Genomic DNA, 21711 nt, shown 5'->3' on the forward strand with positions numbered 1-21711 from the left:
GGAGGTCCCCCTCCCAGTGTATAGAGGATGATGATGACAGGAGGTCCCCCTCCCAGTGTATAGAGGATGATGATGACAGGAGATCCCCCTCCCAGTGTATAGAGGATGATTATGACAGGAGGTCCCCCTCCCAGTGTATAGAGGATGATGATGACAGGAGGTCCCCCTCCCAGTGTATAGAGGATGATGATGACAGGAGGTCCCCCTCCCAGTGTATAGAGGATGATGATGACAGGAGGTCCCCCTCCCAGTGTATAGAGGATAATGATGACAGGAGGTCCCCTCTCCCAGTGTATAGAGGATGATGATGACAGGCGGTCTCCCTCCCAGTGTATAGAGGATAATGATGACAGGAGGTCCCCCTCCCAGTGTATAGAGGATAATGATGACAGGAGGTCCCCCTCCCAGTGTATAGAGGATAATGATGACAGGAGGTCCCCCTACCAGTGTATAGAGGATGATGATGACAGGAGGTCCCCCTCCCAGTGTATAGAGGATGATGATGACAGGAGGTCCCCCTCCCAGTCTATAGAGGATAATGATGACAGGAGGTCCCCCTCCCAGTGTATAGAGGATAATGATGACAGGAGGTCCTCCTCCCAGTGTATAGAGGATAATGATGACAGGAGGTCCCCCTCCCAGTCTATAGAGGATAATGATGACAGGAGGTCCCCCTCCCAGTGTATAGAGGATGATGATGACAGGAGGTCCTCCTCCCAGTGTATAGAGGATAATGATGACAGGAGGTCCCCCTCCCAGTCTATAGAGGATAATGATGACAGGAGGTCCCCCTCCCAGTGTATAGAGGATGATGATGACAGGAGGTCCCCCTCCCAGTGTATAGAGGATAATGATGACAGGAGGTCCCCCTCCCAGTGTATAGAGGATAATGATGACAGGAGGTCCCCCTCCCAGTGTATAGAGGATGATGATGACAGGAGATCCCCCTCCCAGTGTATAGAGGATGATTATGACAGGAGGTCCCCCTCCCAGTGTATAGAGGATGATGATGACAGGAGGTCCTCCTCCCAGTGTATAGAGGATGATTATGACAGGAGGTCCCCCTCCCAGTGTATAGAGGATGATGATGACAGGAGGTCCCCCTCCCAGTGTATAGAGGATAATGATGACAGGAGGTCCCCCTCCCAGTGTATAGAGGATGATGATGACAGGAGGTCCCCCTCCCAGTGTATAGAGGATAATGATGACAGGAGGTCCCCCTCCCAGTCTATAGAGGATAATGATGACAGGAGGTCCCCCTCCCAGTGTATAGAGGATAATGATGACAGGAGGTCCCCCTCCCAGTGTATAGAGGATAATGATGACAGGAGGTCCCCCTCCCAGTGTATAGAGGATGATGATGACAGGAGGTCCCCCTTTGCTCCCGGTGTAGCTGTGTAGTGGAGGACTGTCCAGGTTGCTGTAGCCCCGCCCCCTCTCGGTGTGACAACAACAAGGAGCCGTGCTCGGAGCAGGCAGGCAGCACTTTCAGGCGGATTTCTCGCTGTCATTCGCTGTCGATCTTTGATCAATGTGCTGCCAGGGAGAGCCCGAGCCGAGCGATCCTCCTCCTCCTCCTCCCGCTCTCCATCTCCTAACTTTGTAGAAGACAGAGAGCTTGTGTCTGTACACCGGACTTGTATCATCGCTGGCTCCAATCATCGCTCTGCTCCGTGCTCGGTGCGCCGTGCTCCGTGCAGGAACTTTGTTGTATAGTGATCTGTGCTGTTATCGGAGTGTCCTGGGAGGTCCTCCTATGTGACCATGGCCGTGCCGGCTGCTTTGATCCCACCGACTCAGCTGGTGATCGCTACATCCGCACCGTCCTCATCCACCAGCTCGTCCTCTTCTTCTCCCACCCCATCAGTCACCCCTTCTTCCTCCGGCCCCAGCCTCTACAGACCGGAGCCCATTGCGGCCACCACGGTGACATCCAGCCTCAGCAGCCCCCCTGTCACCAACATCTCCAGCACGTCTAGCAGCAATCCAGCCGCCGGGGCTGGAGGGAACAACTGCAGCAGCATCAGTCCCAGCTTGGCCACCAACAACGGCATCAGCCACCACCACAACCCTCTACCCAACACCCCCAGCACCTCCACCAGCACCACCAGCACATGTACCAGCAGCAGCAGCAGTGCCCCCAACACCAACCTGCCTGGCAAGCCTGTCTACTCCACTCCATCCCCTGTGGAGAACATCCCCCAAAACAATGAGTGCAGGATGGTGGACCTGAGAGGGGCCAAGGTGGCCTCCTTCACCGTGGAAGGTTGCGAACTCATCTGCTTGCCCCAAGCCTTTGACCTCTTCTTGAAGCATTTGGTCGGTGGGCTGCACACCGTTTACACCAAGCTCAAGAGGCTGGAGATCACGCCGGTGGTGTGCAACGTGGAGCAGGTGCGGATCTTGAGAGGATTGGGGGCCATCCAGCCAGGGGTCAACCGGTGCAAACTCATTTCCAGAAAGGATTTTGAGACCCTGTACAACGACTGTACCAACGCCAGGTGAGCCCGCAATGATATGTCTAAAACAGGGCTTCTCGACCAGGGTTCCTCCAGAGGTTGCTAGGGGTTCCTTGATCAATGACAGGGCTTCTCGACCAGGGTTCCTCCAGAGGTTGCTAGGGGTTCCTTGATCAATGACAGGGCTTCTCGACCAGGGTTCCTCCAGAGGTTGCTAGGGGTTCCTTGATCATTGACAGGGCTTCTCGACCAGGGTTCCTCCAGAGGTTGCTAGGGGTTCCTTGAGCAATGAGCAATTTATGCCTCTCAGATAAGTTCCCACTAACACCATTGATATTTTTAGCTATCTATGATGGGGTCAATTTTTCTCAATGTCCTCAAGTGTAAGGAGCATTATTCCCACCGTCCATCACCTTAATGTATCATGAGTTGTAGATATAGTCAATTTTAGGAATTTTTCCCTGAGGCCAAAAAGTTTACATATTATAATTTTTTAATAGACTGGAAAGTTATTTCAAGGGTTCCTCTGAGTTGAAAAGGCTGATCTAGATCTTCATCCACCAAGATCACCTTAATGTATCATGAGTTGTAGATAAAGTCATTTTTAGCAGGGGTTCCCTGAGACCAAAAAGTTTAGATATTATAATTTTTTAATAGACTGGAAAGTTATTTTAAGGGTTCCTCTGTGTTGAAAAAGCTGAGAAAGGCTGATCTAGATCTTCATCCACCAAGCAGATCTTGGCAAGAAGATCCAGAGTAGACCACTTGTATGTTTATCAAATATTTTCTTGTTTTGGAAATATAGGCTGTATGCACAAATACACAAAAATATTTAATAAATATGATGTGTTGTTTTACACAATTTGTTCTAGGTGGGAATGGAAGAGTTGATCTTAGAACTTTAGGTGATGCCTCTAGTCCTCAATTTCCAACTAAACTCCCCCCCCCCTTGAACTCGCCTAAGAGCGTTCAATTAACTCTTCTCTACATCTTTGTTCAGAGGAAACACTTGTACTAACGGTTCACAGACATTCAGCAGGTGGTACGGCTTACATGTTTTGAATTCTTCGCCTCTTGCAGCAATGGCTAGTTCCTCAAATAGATCCATACCCTTATTATAAATGAGATTGTCATGGGCCAACAAAGAAAGAGTCATTGAAATAGATGGAGTTGAGTTTTACAAGAGTTTCCTGAAACAGTTCACTCAAGCTGGGGGGGCGGTGACTCCTAAGTAGTGGATTTTAATGTTCTTTTACCCTTGATGCTCCAGAATGAGTAAAAAACATTTCATATCCCTGATTCTATTTTTTACTGACACCATAAGATACTACTACCTGTTCTTTGATCCTCCAGGATGGCTGTGTTAGCTTCCATGGAAAATATTCTTTAATAATCAAATGCCACACCAGCTTTTATGATCGTAAGTCTGCTTAGCACGTGGTAAAACTACCGTTTGTTCCCCTCTGGAAGCATTCTGAAACTTTAGTGCTGAGAAACAAGTAAAAGGCATTAAGGCAAATTGTTAAAGGGGGGCCAGGGAATTGTGAGAGGTGTCTAGGGGGAAGCTTATTAAAATTCAGTGCTAAAAGTCATCTTGAAACATTAGACAGGGAACCAGAAGATTATTCCTGTAAACAAACAAAATAAAGTATACTCCAGGGGGCAAGGGGATTTAGTAGTGGAGTTTAATTTGTGGCATGTGGTAACTAGAGTTTAGGGTAGGTGCGATTATTGGTTGTGGTATCAACATGTGACAGCTAGAGGAATTCACTGGGGATTTACATGTTTAGATATGAAGAAAAGAGCAAGTGACCTACTGGGACACTAGAGAGCTGGCTTTTCTCATGGGGACAGCTTTCACTAGGCAAGCTCTGTGCTGGGTAGGAACCATAAATTCACTGACCCTTTGAAGGTTTTATTATCCAGCCAGATTACAGTACACATGAAATTTAAGTGTATAGAAGGGTCAATCAAGCTCTCTAACAAGCAGATGGGCATATCAACAAGAGCGGAGTGGGCAAATCGAAGATTAAAGAAATCATGTTATTTAACCTTGTAAACATTTTCTGCTATTACAGATTAAGTGCAAGGACAGTCCAGTTCATTACACTGAAAGAAGACTCTAGTCAGCAAAAACTTTTTTTTTTTTACAATAGACATTAATTATTTAAATCTTGGTTTAAAAATTCATTTATTTGAATAGAGGCTGTTAAAAAAAAACATACGTTTTACATACATTTCTAATTTATTAATTAAAAATAGGTAAAAAAAATGTAGGCCTGTTTTTATTCTGTATGAATGTGTTTTTAAGTAGATCTGTATCCTATACATTAATTAATAACTTTTTTTATATGTAAAATTTAAAAAAAGCAAGGATAAAAGATCAGTGCTTGTAATGTTATTCATCAGATAAAATCAAGGCGTTTTTTTTTTTCAGTGCAAAACACATACCATTCAGATCCAAAATATTAATTTATGATTCAATAAAAATATATTTGCATTTTTTTTTTTTTTTTTTTTTTTTTTTGCTGCAGTGAGAAAATACACAGGGCTAAATATATTGAACTGATAAGTTATTTAAAAAAAAAAAAAAAGTTACACAAAAAGCAATAGTACATTTCGGTTTAATCATTTATTATGTTTTAATTAGCAGACTTGTGTACTGTACAGTACCGTTTCACACAGGGCACCAAATATACACATTCCCAAACCTAATGTTCCATTTTGGAATGCTTTTGTTCCTGCATGTTCCATTTGCAGTTAATTAGTTGATGTGTTTATCACTGCTTACTTGTGGTTCTGACCTTTGACCCCGTCTCATTTATTTATTATTTTGTTGTACATGCAGAATCAAGGTCACTAAAATGTGGGTGAAAATAGCATGCTTAGCAATGCATGTCCACAGATGTAAACTGTAAAACAACCGAAAGAAGTTAGATAACATTTAAGAGCTAACTTTAGGGGTAATTCAAGCATTCCTAGGTTTAGAAAATTTGTTTAAAACGATGTGCATTTGCAGGAAATAATTATTTTCCTTAATATAGTTTTAAGCTGTTTCACCACAATTATATTTGCCTAAGTAAATTTGCTATTTCAAGACTGACTTAGCCACTTTAATGGTGTTGTCATCCGTTTATAAGCAATAATTAATGATTTAGCTCATTGCTAATGTTGGAGGAACTTTTTTTTTTTTTAAGTAGTATTGGGCAATAACTCATTTTCTGTTCAATTGTTGTTCCAGGAATGTTTTGTCTAATGAAGAAAAACGTAAACATTCATTGACAAGATTTATTTTCTACCTTATTTTTGAGGTTTTTTTTTTTTTGTGTAGTTTTTGAATAGAGAGAGACATACAATGTGAGTGATATAGATGCAGGTGACAGTTTTATTTGGTCATTGTAATGGGAATTTTAGATGTTCACTGCTGCTTACCCCATTTTCTTTTGTCATCTTCCAGCTAATTACATAGCTAGAAGAAAGGCTGAAAGATAATAAGAATTATATACAGATTAAAAAAAAAAAAAAAAAAATATATATATATATATATATATATATAAAATCTATATATATATAATCTATATATATATATATATATATATATAGCTATAAATATATATATATATATATATGTGCATATATATATATATATATATGTGCATATATATATATATATATATATATATATATATATATATATATATATATATATATATTTATATATATATATATATATATATTTATCTATCTATCTATCTATCTATCTATCTATCTATCTATCTATCTATCTATCTATCTATATATATATATATATATATATATATATATATATATATGTATATATCTTATTTAGTAATCAGAATACTTGGCTGTTAATCAATTATCTAAAGCTATTTTTACATGTTTGGAGATTCATTTTTATTTTTAATTTCATGTTCATTGATTCATTTCTGAGTATTGTTATTAGAATTTAGTGAAGAAATCTACTTTCTGACTGTGTGCACAGGTTTTACAATACGTTTTACACCGCTTTTTGTGCAACTTGCAGTGGGGACCTTTGTAGTGTCCGCCCTACTAAAAAGTATTTTAAGAGTTTTTCAAATCCTATTGGATGAAGCTCTTGGGGTGACTCAAATGGTCCACGTTTCATAAAAACACACAGCATTTCTGTGTCTAGGTGTTGTCACTATTTAGAGGAATCATTTGCAAACTACACTCCAAGCTGCAGCACTGTGCATTATACTATTTTATTATGTTCACTTATCTAGTTAAATTAAAATATTAGTTACTTTGTCATCTATACAATGTAATAGCCCATGGGCATTTGACTAGGTAATGTAATAAACAATCATTTTTTTTTCTTAAAAAAAACAAAAAAGTCACATTTATAATTCAATCCAACATATTTATATATACATATATGCACAGCAAGTATTAAGACTGCGCAGTATATCTGACAACTAAAAAGTAGCAGGATGTATCTGCAGAAACAGGGATATTTAGTTGAAACATTAAATGTATAACCTTATATAATGGATCGTGGATTGGACGGGACAGCCTGCTGCTTATTATATAATCTTACCAAATAATTGTCAAGTTCACTGAAGGGGTTATGTGAAGTACAAGATGCATTTTATTAAAGCTAGAAGTCCCATTTTGTTGATCTATCATCTTTGGAAAAGTATATCTTTGGAAAATCCATATCACCTGTCATAATCAGAATTTACTATCTATAGATTACCTTTCCAAAGGCCCTCAAAGCAATTTACACTTATAGCTATTCTGTTACTACTCAATTACAGTTGGATAGCCGGAGGCACAATTAAATGCAGCTTGCCCAAGGTCAAACAAGGAGTCACTTGCACTGTCAAAGAAAACACACATGGGTTTTTTTTTGCCCATTTCCAAGCCCTATCTGTAAGAAAATAAAACAAATGTCAAAAAAGCAAATCGGCTAGTAAACTTACTACATACAAAAAATATTATTTCATATTTGAGTTGATAAAATTTAGTTTTGAAAAAAAAAAAAAAACATATATATATATATATATATATATATATATATATATATATATATACACACACACACAGCAAAAAAGGCAACTTTGTATAAATATATATTTCACTTTATAATATCCTTGACATTTATAGAGAAAAAATTAAATTCACTAAGATCAGCAAATAAGATGAAATAATAGCACAGAAATCCCTAAGATGTGGATTGACTGATATTCGGAAACTGAATTGAAAACACTGCTGAAAGGTGTTCAAATCAATATCTGTTGATCTATAAACATGGCTTCAGTATGTAACAGTATTTTAATTCAAAGCACCATTATGTTTGTATTGCAACGTACATCAAGCTCAAATAAATACACAATTGAAACTTTGTTACCGTGTCTGTTAAAAGTTTATATATATATATATATATATATATATATATATATATATATATATATATATATATATATATGTAAAAAAATGCTGATTTAAAATATATTTACACAGATTGGATCATATGCAGTGTTTTGATGGCTTTCAGTGTACTGGAACTGCTTTTAGTGTACTTGAACAAAATATTGGCATTTGGAGTTTTTTTTTTTCTTTGTACTGTATTTCTTTAAATGCCATTAGATGATACCATGGGATATTCTATTATTTAAGGTGATCTTCCTTAAATATGTAGTAGAGCCTTTTCTAACTAATCGCTTCTATAGACACCAGCATGGAATTATCTTTGGCAGTGCATGTTGGCTTAATACAGGTAATAGAGCAGAACATAAGTCAAGTAGCACTTTGACATTAAAACATAATATTAGCATGCATCAAAGTCATTTGAGATTTTGTTGAAGGTTTTTAAAGCAAGGCTTGTTGAGATACATCCTGATGCTGGTTCTTGAACAGCCCTAAGTCATGCAGCCAGCACCCAAAAATTTACACATAGCTCTATACTAGATGCAGCAGATTAGGTGACACAAACTGCTTTTCAAAGTACTATGCAGTGTGTTAAAGCTATTTTTGAGGGGTAAGCAAGTTAATGCAGTTCGCCACAGAACATCAACAGTGGAATGGTAAAATTGCAATAATTTTATTACAATTTCTACAAAAAACATTACTGATAGAGGGTTTGCAAACACAACTTCAGCTTGTCTTCAGTGATCTTCACTCAAAGAACCAAAAAATATTTCTGTTTCTATGTCCAATGTGGGTTCAAAAGTATCCCTGTTCATTTTTTCAGTTTATTACACACACTTAACCTGTTTTCTAGTAGTGTTCAGTTAAGTAAATTATACGTATACTCATGGTAGCATGCTATGCATTTATAGATTGCATGCATGAGATTGGACCTTAGCCATGAAAGCCTATAATGCAAAGTGGTAGTACGTAGCATTATATAATAGGACAATTGTCCATCTCACTAGCTTTTCAAGTGCTTGTAGCTCTGAACTTTTAACCAGCAGTGCTTGTGCCATGTTTAAAGCAGCAAAGGGACCCCTAGGGACAGAAACTTGACCTGCTTTTATGAAACCATAGAATTACATTTATTCAAGTTATCCCATGGGAAAAGAGTCAGCAGATTCGAGCCCAATCCCCATTATTGAAGTCAGACAGGTCATCTTTAAATTCTTTTACACACATTTGATTAAATGTTTCAGGTTATCTTGATATCATTTTTTTTTTTAAATGATAAATTATATGCATGCTTATACACATATGTGCACACACACACATCAAAGGGCAGTACATGTATACTTCCTCCAGACAGGGAAGTAATATACAACTAAAATAAAGTATTTATCAATCATTAAAAACCCAGCAAAGAAAAGTTAAACATTAAAAGATTGCAGCATGTGTATCGCATGAAGTAGATATTTTTTTTAGAGCACATTAATACAATATGCTAAATTGTGCTTACAATTGAAAAAAATTAAAAAATTAAAAATTAAAAGTAGGTTGTGACAAAAAATAATAAATAATGAATAAAAAAAGAAGATAGAGGGCACAGGTCTAGACACCAAAGGTGGCAAGGCACTGACTCCTCTTAGTAAAGGAAATTGATTTGTTGAGGAGGGCTCCTGACAGGTGAGCATGAGTTAAATAATAAACCACATATTAACCAAAAATAATAAATATTGTATAAAATAATTTAGTTACTCTGAATCGCTTTCAATTTATGTTTTTAAAAATATATATATTTTTAAAAAGTCTATGCACAATCGTAGTTCTGAAAACATGATAGGTAAAATCCCTTTATTTATTCCGCTTAACCACTTTAAATAGTGTAATTAATTAAACAGCATGATTAAAATTCCTTATACACACAACAACTTAAAGATCGTATTTCATTTCCAATATTACCATACTGACAGGATGATTTTAATGTGCGTTTTGTAAAACCCTTATTTTATTCCCTCCACATTTCAAATAAAATAAAATATTAACTTCGATCAAGTGCTAAATCCCATTTGCTTACATCAAGTAAAACATGGCATTAAAATTAAAAGGAATGTGGAAGTTTGCAGAGGGAGATATGGTTGTTATGTGTACCACACTGCTTCAAGTCATTGGCATTCCGTTACTTTTTTTTATTTGATGTGTGTAGGTGAGGGAGGGGTAAACACAGTGGAATATGGTGAATGGGCTGATTGAATAGGCATAAAGAAGTCTGGCCTAGTATAGAAAGGTCTTTGGTGGGTGCATGACAAGGATGCTGTTTGTTTTTCATACAAGTTGTTTGTGATTTGAGGGACCCCAGGGAAATCTCTTGATCATTTTCACATCTGTTCCTGTCAAAGTGGGTGCTAAGATACCGGTCACCCAGCAACCAAGACCAAGTGGGAATAGGCCTGATAATAACTTCAAAAAGAAATGACAGATGTTAGATTATGATGAAAGACAAAATGCATGAAAAATGAGCTCCTTATATTCAAAAATTTGTTCAAGTACCTTCATGCAAATTAAATGAATACTGGAAATTTGCATGTAGTAATTTATATGTTTGTTCACTCGGAGGAAAAAAAAAAAAAAAGAAAGCGATAGATACATTCGAAATCACAGATTTTTTTTTTTTTTTCTGCAGTAATTAACATACAAGGCAGTCACTCTTTCTAAAATGGGATTAACCACCTGGGTTCTCTACTGTCAAACTAAATCCATAAACGTATTTCTTTTTAACAAACACCACTACCCTGCAAAATGATATCAGTGAAGTCTCTTTTCTAATGTCTAAATGCGAATTAGGATTGCTCCACGGAAATGGATTTTAGGTTTTAAGGAACAGCTAGACTACAAGTACTCTTGGTTAAATATAATATTCATTAATAAAACATCAGCTCAAATAGATTTAGCGCAATTGCTGCCTTCTTAAGTGACTGGTCAAGCAAAGTTTTCCTTTGGTCTAATGTATCGTCGTATTACATGGGCACATATGTGGTCGAAAAACGCTATTAATAATTGATACATCTTAAAAATGATTCTTCTCCTGCTAACAACATAATTATTGGGATGTTCACTCAACAATCAGGGTTTAGAAGGCAAAATGGAAATGTTCGTTTGGAGAAAGGACTTTGAGCCTTCGTTTAGCAGTGTCTAATGTGGTCACGTAGAGAAATTGATTTTCCTCAGAAATTAATTAATTTTTCATATCGCCTTAAGCTGCAGTTAAAAAGAGTGCATACTAGCCTGTTTTTTTCCAGAAATATTGCCTAATCATATTAATACCATTGCCCTAAGGATGAAAAGATAATTGTACAAATGCATTTGGAAATATGTATCACTGAGTATTTATGATTAAATTATGCAAATAACCCAGTTCTCATCCTTTCCAGACACAGATTGTCTAATTAGGATTGATATGCTGAATAGATGTTCCAGAATTTGAATACAAGCATGTCCAAAGAGCAGAAAATTGGAAATGACAAGGCTGAAATGCTAAGAAAAGTGCTTTTTTTTCACTTTTCAATAAATGCTGTTGTGTTCACTATATGAAATATGCACAGTCCTGCTTCCTCGCATCCATTAAACATCACATTTGCTTGTAGATTTCATTGCACATAATATTTACAAACGACATGCACGATTTTTACTATTGCGTGCTTACTGTATCTACCCTCTTATTGCATCTAGTTAAGAATTTTATTAACTGATCATAGATATTGCAGCACAAATTAATACTTTTCCTTTAGCAAATGGCGCAAGATGTCATATTTTTACAAGCTTTTTGGGTTTTTCAAAACTTTACGGTCTGCGGTTTTTAATTCACGTAGCTGTTTAGCAGTGCCTGAACCTTAACTTGATGCATTATTTGGTACCAGGCTTGCTGATATGGAAGTTTGAGTGAAAAATGCTAGGATTACACAGTAGCTGTTACTATTGCAGCCATTGTTAGCAGAGGATAGTCAGTCTCTATGAACTTTGCTGGCTTCTGCTTCCCATCTGCAAGATGATGGATTGCTATGTTTAATACATTTCTGCTTTTGTCTGACTGTCATAGCACAAACAGACAGCATTATCAGCGACAACAATTGTCACTGCGGACAACTTTTCATATTAAAATGTCTTTGGAAAAAAAGAGCTTTTTGCACATCAAATATTCTTTTGTAACTGATAAACGTATAGCTTAATTTTTTGGGTTGTCACCCTCTGATTACAAAAAGATAAGAAGGTTTAGAAAATTGAGTCTTTACGATTTCTTCCGCATACAATTATGGAATTGTTTTAAATTTAGTGTTTGGATGAAAATATGTTGTTTTATATTGTTAGTGTAGATAAATGAATAGGTTGAACTGAATGGACTAATGTCTTTTTTCAACCTCACCAACTATGTAACCATAAAGCATTGTACGTTAAAGCATTAAAAGGCAAGGTTCGTTTAAACTGCTTCGGCCTCCCTCCTTCTTCACAGTTTACCTTCTGTTATGGTGGCCATACACTCATACACCATACGAAAAACCGTCCGAAATTCGGTCATTTGGACAGTTCTTTCGTTTTTCGGCCAGTTAATTGGCACAAATCGGTTGTGACGTTTTTGAGCCAAAAAAAACGAAGGACAAGTTTGGAAATTTTCTGTCGAACGAATGATGAATTGAAAGGTTAATGTGTTTCTCGTCCAAACTGTTTGCAGTATATGTGAAAAAACAAACAAAAAACTGATTCATTTATGTCCATTAAATGATTTATCGGTCATTACATGATGGCATGATCATTTTCTCTCACGGCAGAGTGTTCGCTTTTCGAAAATGAGTTTGAACGATTTTTCGTATAGTGAATGGGCAGCATTAGTAAGTGTAAATGAAAAAAAGTTATGGTTATTATTAGTGTTCGGCCGATATCGGTTTTTCGTTGCCGATACCGATATTTTGGCCATTGCATATCAGTATCGGCCGATATTGGTCAATATTTTCCTACATTTAAAAAAAATATATTTTTTTATTTTTATCACTTGACAGGTACTCTTGTGGAGGGATCTGGGGGGGTCTAAAAGACCCCAAACCCCTCCTCTGAACTTAAAAGCATTCAAAACGACAAGTTTGGCTGTTTTGAATGCTGTCATTTTTTTTAATCTGGCACCAATACCTGGAAGTGATGTCATGACATCACTTCATTGCTTATATCTTTAATTTGTACATATGTGAGTGGCCTATTCAATAACATTTGTAAATGGAATTATGCTATGTGACATCATTTTACCCTCAAATGAGCAATATTTGGAATATCAGCAATATCGGTCAGTTCCGGGGCCAATACAGATATATCGGCAAAAGTCAATATCGGCCCTTGATATATCGGCCTTGCCGATATTCGGTTGATCCCTAGTTATTATATAAGTTGGCCATTTAGGTAAAAATTCTCTGAAAGAGAGAAATCTATAGATTCCCACATACATGCTAAACAACGTGGATGGACGAACCTTCTGCTGGCTGTTGTATTCTGACAGTGGTCACCTAAGACTGTCAGAATGCCCGAATAGTGATTGCCGCTGATTGACAGCTGTCACTGTTAGGCTGACTTTTTTCCACCCAGCTTCTTCGGTTTCTCAATAGACTTTGTACAGCAAGGTGTTGTCACCAGTGGTGTATGACCAGGTTTACCTTACCCCGGTTTTCCCATGTGGCGCCTATGTGAGGATGACGTCAGATTCCTTCTGGCTAGATTCTGGAGATACAGAGCAGATGAAATGTGGCAGGAGGGCACTCTTGCACGAGACTGGAGATTTTACCTGCTCTGCATTCCCCAGGAACCTACAGGGAAGGATGGTGACATTGCGTCCAGCAAAGTGGAAAACAGGGGTAAGGTAAAGTATACATATTTTTTACAGCTGCATTTTACACCTGTTAACAGTACGTGATTTTTGAAGAGTCAGGGGGCCAGGGGTTATTTGAATGGACTTTATATTTTACAGCAAGGTCCGCTTTAAGAATGTGTATGCAGTATAAATGTATAATAAAAAGTAGACACATTAGAAATGCCTGCACACACACAGAATAATAATAACAACACCCAGTCCTTCTTTGTGTCTTGTTCTCAACATTTCTCTTAAATTGCACAACTTTAGCAATTTGTGCAACACATCATTTGCTCTTTTATATCAGTTGACTTCTGTGTTAATTACAACACCATTAGTACAAAGCAAACACTATAAAGAAAAAGGGCTGTACAGTGAAAATAATTACTTTTAAAGGCATTATGTATTTATTTTTGCTAGCAGCAATTTCTACAAAGCAAATATTTTGATATGGCTGGCAACCGCTAATTAAATTCACCGTAAAAAACAACACAAAGTTCCCTTAATGATTTTAATAAAGGACATTGAAGATAGGTATGCATTCCCTATATGTGCTTTATCTGCTTAAAGGAAAAAAAAAAGCCAATCGTCAGCTAAAATACTCTCCAATAACTCAAATAATATGGGAGGGGGCAATTGGAGGGTTAGAATGAATTTTCCTGAAAATGGAGCTCTTTATTGTGTTGTGTATGTGCTAAGTGGACTTAATCACGTTGAACAAATAGCCTCGTACCCGATAGCAGGTCTTATAATCAACACGTGACACTGTTGTGTTGTGGTTCTCGGGCTATGTTTCTGCTGGATAGTTCTCATTTTGGTGATGACCTCACAAATAAGCCATCAGTGGATGAGTCATTTCTCTGCTCAAGCTATTCTCTAGGGCTATCCTATAATAACACAGACTGAAACAGCTTTTTATGGAGCACAGCTTACACTATTTGTTGCTGCTATCATCTAAAATATAGATTGTTCCAATCTGTTAGAACTTGGACGGCTGTGGTTAATTTTTACATCACAATAATACAGATGTTATGTTATTCCACAAGGAATTAGCACTGTGCTTTTTCACTCACAACTGTAGGCAGCTCAAGTTAAACCAACCTTGGCTACATTCAGTAGCCCTTACTAAACTAGGCACTGGAGAATTGATGGTGTCAGCATTTTCTGCTCTCATGTAATGCGCTGTTGATGTTACAAGGCTTTTTGTGTCTCCTGCCTTCTCAATCCATATCATGGACAAGCTGAGTTATCAAAATCTCCCTACCTACTTCTTCTGAAAGTGTTAGCTTCTGGGCTGGTCTCAGTGTGGACTACAGAAGTTATACCTTGGCTGTAGCACCTTCTCATGGCGTAATAATCTGACCACTACGGACCTCTTAGAAAGTCAAAGAGACACCTATTATCTGCAAACTTCTTGGCCAAATTGCAACTCATATGGCACTTTTCCACTGCAAGTACCGGCTCGGCTCTACTCGGCCCTGCTTGGCCCGGTTTGCTTTTCCACTGCTGGTACCGCATGGTACGATGTTGGAACGGTTCGGTACGGTATGGTATGGTTTGCTTTTCCACTAAAGTAGTACTAAAGTTAAGTGGGTGGGATAACAACGGGTTGGGTGGGATTCTCTGACCAATCAGTGGCTAGTAGTGACTGCATGCAAAGGATTGTGGGACATGGTACCGGGTATGGTACCTCTTAGAACCACAATCGAGGTGGTACTGTTTTTGAGAGCCGTACCGTTCGGTTCCATGCAGTGGAAAAGCGCCGCCGTACCGTACCGTACCGTACCGAACTGTTCCTACACCATACAATGCGGTACCAGCAGTGGAAAAGCACCAAAGCGAGCCGAACCGTTCGGTTCCATGCAGTGGAAAAGCGCCAATAGTATAGGCCTTCTGAAGCATTGTGCAGAACCAAATCTGTCTTGCGATATACTGCACAGAATCTCATGGGTTTATAGGCTAACACATGCAGTTTGTAACACTATTTTCCACTGCCTGTGCAGATATCCACTGGCATTGTACACGTGTATAGACACACTGTGGAGATATAAACAAAAATGGCAACTACCCAAATTTATAGCTACCTTTTAGAGCAAAGTGCACATGGAAGGGCATTGCACACAACAAATAAAACAAAATGGGATTGATTTACTAAAACCGGAGAGTGTAAAATCTGGTGCAGCTCTTCACGGAAACCAATCAGCTTCTAACTGATTCTAACTTGTTCAATTAAGCTTTGACCAAAAAAAACTGGAAGCCGATTGGTTTCTATGCAGAGCTGCGCCAGATTTTGCACTCTCCAGTTTTACTAAATTAACGATAATGTATTTCCTAGCACACTAACAAGCTAGGTAGAAAAAAGAAAAAACAAAGCAAGAAAAAAAAAGTTAGGTTATATTGGGGTTGATTTATTAAAGCTGGAGAGTGCAAAATCCGGTGCAACTCTGCATAGAAACCAATCAGCTACCAGTTGTTTTTGTCAAAGCTTAATTGAACAAGCTGCATTAAGAAGCTGAATGTCTACCATGCACAGCTGCACCAGAGTTTTCACTCTCCAGCTTTAGTAAATCAACACCATTGTCTATGGGTCCTTTCACACGGCCTTTCCGGTCGGCGGACTCCGTTTTGCTCAGCGTGGATCGATCCGCCAATCCCCGCTGAACAGGCGGATGACAGCTCCATCTCTGCTTACTTTGCAGAGACAGACCTGTCAGATCCCTGCTCTCCTCTATGGGAGATAAGATGAAAACGGACTGTCTGTCCGTTTTCATCCGATCCAATCCTCCAGATGGATGGAAAATAGGGTTTCCATCCGTCTGGATTTCACGGACCACATCGGATTGGAGAGCAGCAGGTGTAAGCGGAGATGTCACCGCTTTCATCCGCTGCTCTATAGAGGTACATGGAGCATCCAATCAGGTTCGCCTGAAAAACTGACAGGCGGACTTGATCGGAAAGCCCGTGTGTAAGGGACTTAATAATTTGGGCTACAAGCAGGGATTTTAGTTGCATAACATTTACAGATTTATGTGGAAGCCGAACTGCCTTGTCAAAGCCCTTCTGTGTAGAAGTTTCCTAACTCTAGTCTATGAGAGTCTCCATGTTGGAGCATATATAACAATTAATTAAAGTAAATCTAGAGGTGATTTTCTTAAGTTTTGGATAGAGTGGAGACAGATTAGAACACCTGCCAGGTTTTTATTGCTGTCTGTGCCACCTCTTTACCCCCTCTATTGTCCTGTTAGCTATTATCACTGAGAGTGAAAGTATAAGAAAATCCCACATTTTGGACTGTCTCCAGAATAGGTATAGAGGGGAAATCCTCCGATGGGAACACTAGTTCTGGTGATCTTGGTGATAACCAGAGATACCCTTGCTTTGGAGGGACTTTCTCTTATTTCCTGTTTTGGCTTTGGGACAAGAAGTGAAGGAAAAAAATAACTGACAGGGAATATACCCTCCAAAATGAAAAAAAAAAAAAAAGTTTTGCTTTCAGTTCTACTTTAAGTGTAGGTATGCCCAGAGGGAGCTAATCCCTCCTTAATGGCATCGGGACAAGCCAGAAGCCCAGCAGAACACAATGATGGCATCCAAAGTGTCCAACTGTAGAGATAACACAGAGCAGATCTTCCAGCACCATTTTGCTTTACAAATTCCACACTCCAGCCACTCTAGTTATAACATAGGTACAAAAGCTCATATATGGTTGGTTTTATGGCTGGTGTGGCTAGTGAACTATATAGAGGCTTGAGGCGATCCCCATACTGATTGTTAGGGACACACTGATGGTAGAGGTGGTAACAGCAAACCACTGGATGTCAGCTAGTGTGCCTATTATCATCACCTCTTGTTAGACAACCAGTCAAATGTTTCACTTACTCCCTGTGTTCAGTGTTCTGCTCTGATTCTGGAACACTGAAAATGTGGGAATCTAACTGAAAATAGAAAGTGTACAGGTGGGAGATTAAAAGCAATGCTTTCAGATAAGGTTTCCCAAAGACGGGGGGTATATAGTTACTCAACACCATGAAATTTCATAGGCACGCCACTTGAAGTTCAGAGTGCAAAAGTGGCTGCTAAAATATTACACCTGCCTCTCTGTCATGAACTGGGCATTAACAGTGCTGAACACACTGGCCTTGTAATTGCCTAATACTTGGAAAAGAAAACTGAGCTTTCCAACTGTCCCTCATTTGGGGGACCTCTCACTCTTTTGGAACCAAATCACTCAGTCTTCTCTGTTGTTCCTTTTTTAGGCTGCTTTATAGTTTTTTAAAAAAAAAAGTATTATGAATGCAAGAACTAAACTCTTTCAAGCAACATTAACTATTTTTAATCATTATGCTGCTAGCATTAGTAAATAGATAGAAAGTTATAGTTTGTTTATTTGTTTTAAACTTTTCTTTTTACATTTCCTCAGTTGCTTCCAGGTTTCTGGCCTAGGCAAGATGATGCATGTCATGGGCAATTATATTTTTTTCATCTGGACGAGATGAGGATGGGTTTCTCAGGCAAGCAAGCCCCTATGCCTGCATGCCTGACTTAAAGTGGAGCTCCACCCAAAAGGGCTAGCTCTGCTTGTCTGCCTCCTCTCCCCCCTCCGCTGCCATATTTGGGACCTTTTGAGGGGAGCGGGTACCTGTTTTTGACAGGTACCTCCCACTTCCGAGTCAGTAAGCTGCTGCAAAGTGAGCCTGTCATTTTCCCCCTCTCCTTCCCCTGGTGCCGTCTCATTCACAAAATGCAGCACGCTTCACGCATTCGCATAAGGAAACCGGCTGTGAAGCCGCAAGGCTTCACTGCTGGATTCCCTTAGGTTCAGATGGTGGCACCAGCACCCGATAGCTGATTAAAAAATTGAAACATTGGCTTGGGTGAGGACACCACTGGCTTCCTGGACAGGTAGAGTCAGTAAGCTGCTGCAAAGTGAGCCTGACATTTCTCCCCTCTCCTTCCCCTGATGCCGTCTCATTCACAAAGTGCAGCGCGATTCACGCATTCGCATAAGGAAACCGGCTGTGAAGCCGCAAGGCTTCACTGCTGGTTTCCCTTAGTTCAGATGGTGGCACCAGCACCCGATAGCTGATTAAAACATTGAAACATTGGCTTGGGTGAGGACACCACTGGCTTCCTGGAAAGGTAGGAGCCCTAATATTCAACTGCTACAGTAATTGTAGCTACTGATTTAAAAAAAACATTTTTGGGGGGGAAGGAACCCTGGATCTTCTCTTTAAGGGCAAATGAATTACAGGAAGTAAATGCTACATAAATCATCTACCCTTACTCAAGATGGCTGCAGATAGAAATGCTAGGAAGATGTTGATTTATCTATAAAATAAACCACTGGGATTTGAACGGATGAGTGAGTTTGGTTTGAACCTTCAAAAACAATTCAACAGCATTTTCAGTTTGTGGTGCTTAGATGCAGTGTTATATTCTGCTAATCTTTTAATCCAACCTCTAAATGATTGCATTGGTACAAGATAAAGAAAGTGGAGAAAAAAGGCAAAAGTATGTTTAACCAATATTTTGTTGTGTGTATTGTTGCAGGAGTGTGTCCCTTGGCTGCATACTCTATGCTAAATTGCGTCCCTCTTTCTAATCACAGAAAGATGGGAGGTAGGTACTAAGCTGAAGGTTGTCTACACATATGTGTATGTACTTTCCCTGCACTACTGAAATAAATATACCTTCAGGATCATGTTGGCTATGCAGATTTGACTTGGCCATATATTGTTAAGAATCAAATGATTGTACTGAGGAATAATGATTCAAATTTACAGTAAAGCTTTTCAGCAGGCACCATAGTGTATCTGCACTTACCTTGGCAGCATCATGGAGGCTTTTAAACACCTTGTGTTTCCCAATGCAGGGCACTAGTAGGTTGCATCAGCAAATTCACAAGTCAACTCTGGTATGGAAATTGGCAGGTCACAGCTGTTTGTTACTTTAAAGCAGAGTTCCAGACATTTTTGTGCTTATTTAAAGTCAGCAGCTACAAAAAGTGTAGCTGCTGACTTTTAATAAACACACACTCATCTGTCCCACAGTCCAGCGATGCTGCAGGAGGGAGCCTCGGTTCTCTCTATCTTCTCCCTGTGGCGCCGGCATCTCTGGTGTGGGCACCCGGCTGTGACAGCTTGCGGCTTCACAGCCGGGTGTGCACTGCGCATCTGCGAGTTGTGCTGCGCTTGCTGAATGGATAGGCAATCTTCTGGGACCTCTGCCATGTCCCAGAAGATTGCAGGGTGGGAGGGGCAGAGGAGAGCTTCCGCCCGAGCCGCCTAGGCGGCCTGAGCGGAAGTGGGAGCGGGTACCAGTCAAATCTAGGTACCCGCTCCTCCTCCAAAAAAATGACATGCCAAATGTGGAATGTCAAGGGGTCAGGACTTCTTAAAGCGGAAGTTCTACTTTTGAGTAGAACTCCGCTTTAAGGATGGGCAGAGGTCTTACCATTGTCATTCTTGTTGAAACATCTGTACATTTTTTAAGCTTTTTAGCCACTCTTACTGTTCTCCTTTTTTCATGCAAGTCCATTGGTCCGCTCAGACTAATAATCCATATAATGTTTTTTATATTACACCAAGAGTCTAGCGCTGCATCTGACACAAGGCTTTCAAACAAAGAAAAAGTGAGAAAACATATCTTACCCTACATCCTCTAACCTAAAAGTATAAATCAACTCTAGGCAAACTAAGCTTCCTGCTTAGTGTTTAATATAAGTAGAATAGTAAGCTACTTGAAAAAAAAAAAATCTTCTCTTGACAGACCCTTCCTGTTCATTCATCTGCTTGTTAGCTGGTGCACAATCCCTAGTGGTGACATGATCAGCTACTTCTGGACTATATGTCCCAAATGGTTTAGGCATGTAAGGCTCAGTCAATAGATTAAGACCGACTTTTCAGGAGTGCTGTATGTTGGCACGTCAGCCTGTTGTCCACAATGGGAAAAAGCATACTAAGAAGACAACTCTACTTCTGCACAGTCGGTAAGTGTTGTCACCCTAGGACAGGAAATCCGCAACTAACGGAATACCAGGTGCATATAAATGAACAAAAAAAGGAACAAAACAAAAAAACTGAGGTAGTTACACCAAAAGACTGGTAAGCTGCAATATGTTAAATCTCAAATCTGAGCCCCAGATACCCCCCCCCCCGGGAGTTTTTTTTTTTTTTTTTGCTTTATTTTTTAAATTTACCTTTTCCAGATATCTTAAGGAAACATGATGTGCTGGGTCTTCCTCCTACCTTCTCCAACAGTGGCCAGTCCTTGATGTTGAGACTGCAGCTGACATGATGATAACAGGTCATTGACATTCTGCACTCACAGTATGTCCTCAAAGCCCAAAAAAAAAAAAAAAAATGATTGCCATAATCTGCTTGTTATACTTATCATACTTGGCCCCAAAGCTGAGAACAATTGGCTGGAGTACACAACAGTATGACTCTCTGAAATGATTTGATGCATTCTACGTTTACCTGCCCCAGCCTCCTTGCCTACGCTTTTCTCCTATGCCTCCTTTTTAAAGGAGATTGTTGGAGAGGCAAGATGCATACAAGGCAGGCAACCATAATAGCTACAATCATTTTTGTCCCCATATCCTATGATGTTCCTCCTCCCTGTTTCCTCAGGCCATTCTTGCAGCCTTTGGCTATTGCTTTTGGCTTCCCCATGTCTACTATTCTGAGACTCCAAAGGAACCACAGGGGAGATCACTTTCTCAGGGTAGATGACAAATGTAACCAAGCTAGCTACACTTGTGTACAGCTTTAGCTCAAATAACTTAATAAAATCCCTCTCATGCTGTTAGAAGTGGTCTGGTAATTGTGTCCTGCAGTGTGCAGGCTGGAATGCACTAGCTGCCTATATAAGTGCAATGCTACACCTGGTTTAAATTATTTTTATTAAATAAAAGAAAAAATTTGCCTGACTCTTGATAATTCCTATGAACTCACCCTGCACAATGATGGC

General features: G+C 39.3%; 1 protein-coding gene across 5 annotated transcripts in view; it reads left to right on the forward strand.

Moving 5' to 3' along the window:
- The first annotated feature begins 1677 nt into the window (after window positions 1–1677).
- The window catches only part of DACH1 (dachshund family transcription factor 1), a 482576-nt gene continuing 462542 nt past the window's right edge, over window positions 1678–21711 (forward strand). For 4 of the 5 annotated variants that reach the window (XM_082247025.1, XM_082247026.1, XM_082247027.1 and 1 more), the window contains exon 1: window positions 1678–2501. In XM_082247025.1, the coding sequence (XP_082103151.1) occupies window positions 1765–2501 (737 nt within the window). In that variant the 5' untranslated portion in view covers window positions 1678–1764. The remainder of the gene's footprint in view (window positions 2502–21711) is intronic. The other variant, XM_082247029.1, reaches the window with a different exon arrangement.

This window comes from Pelophylax lessonae (genome assembly GCF_965119305.1).
Source record: "Pelophylax lessonae genome assembly, chromosome: 2".
Classification (NCBI taxonomy): Eukaryota; Metazoa; Chordata; class Amphibia; order Anura; family Ranidae; genus Pelophylax; species Pelophylax lessonae.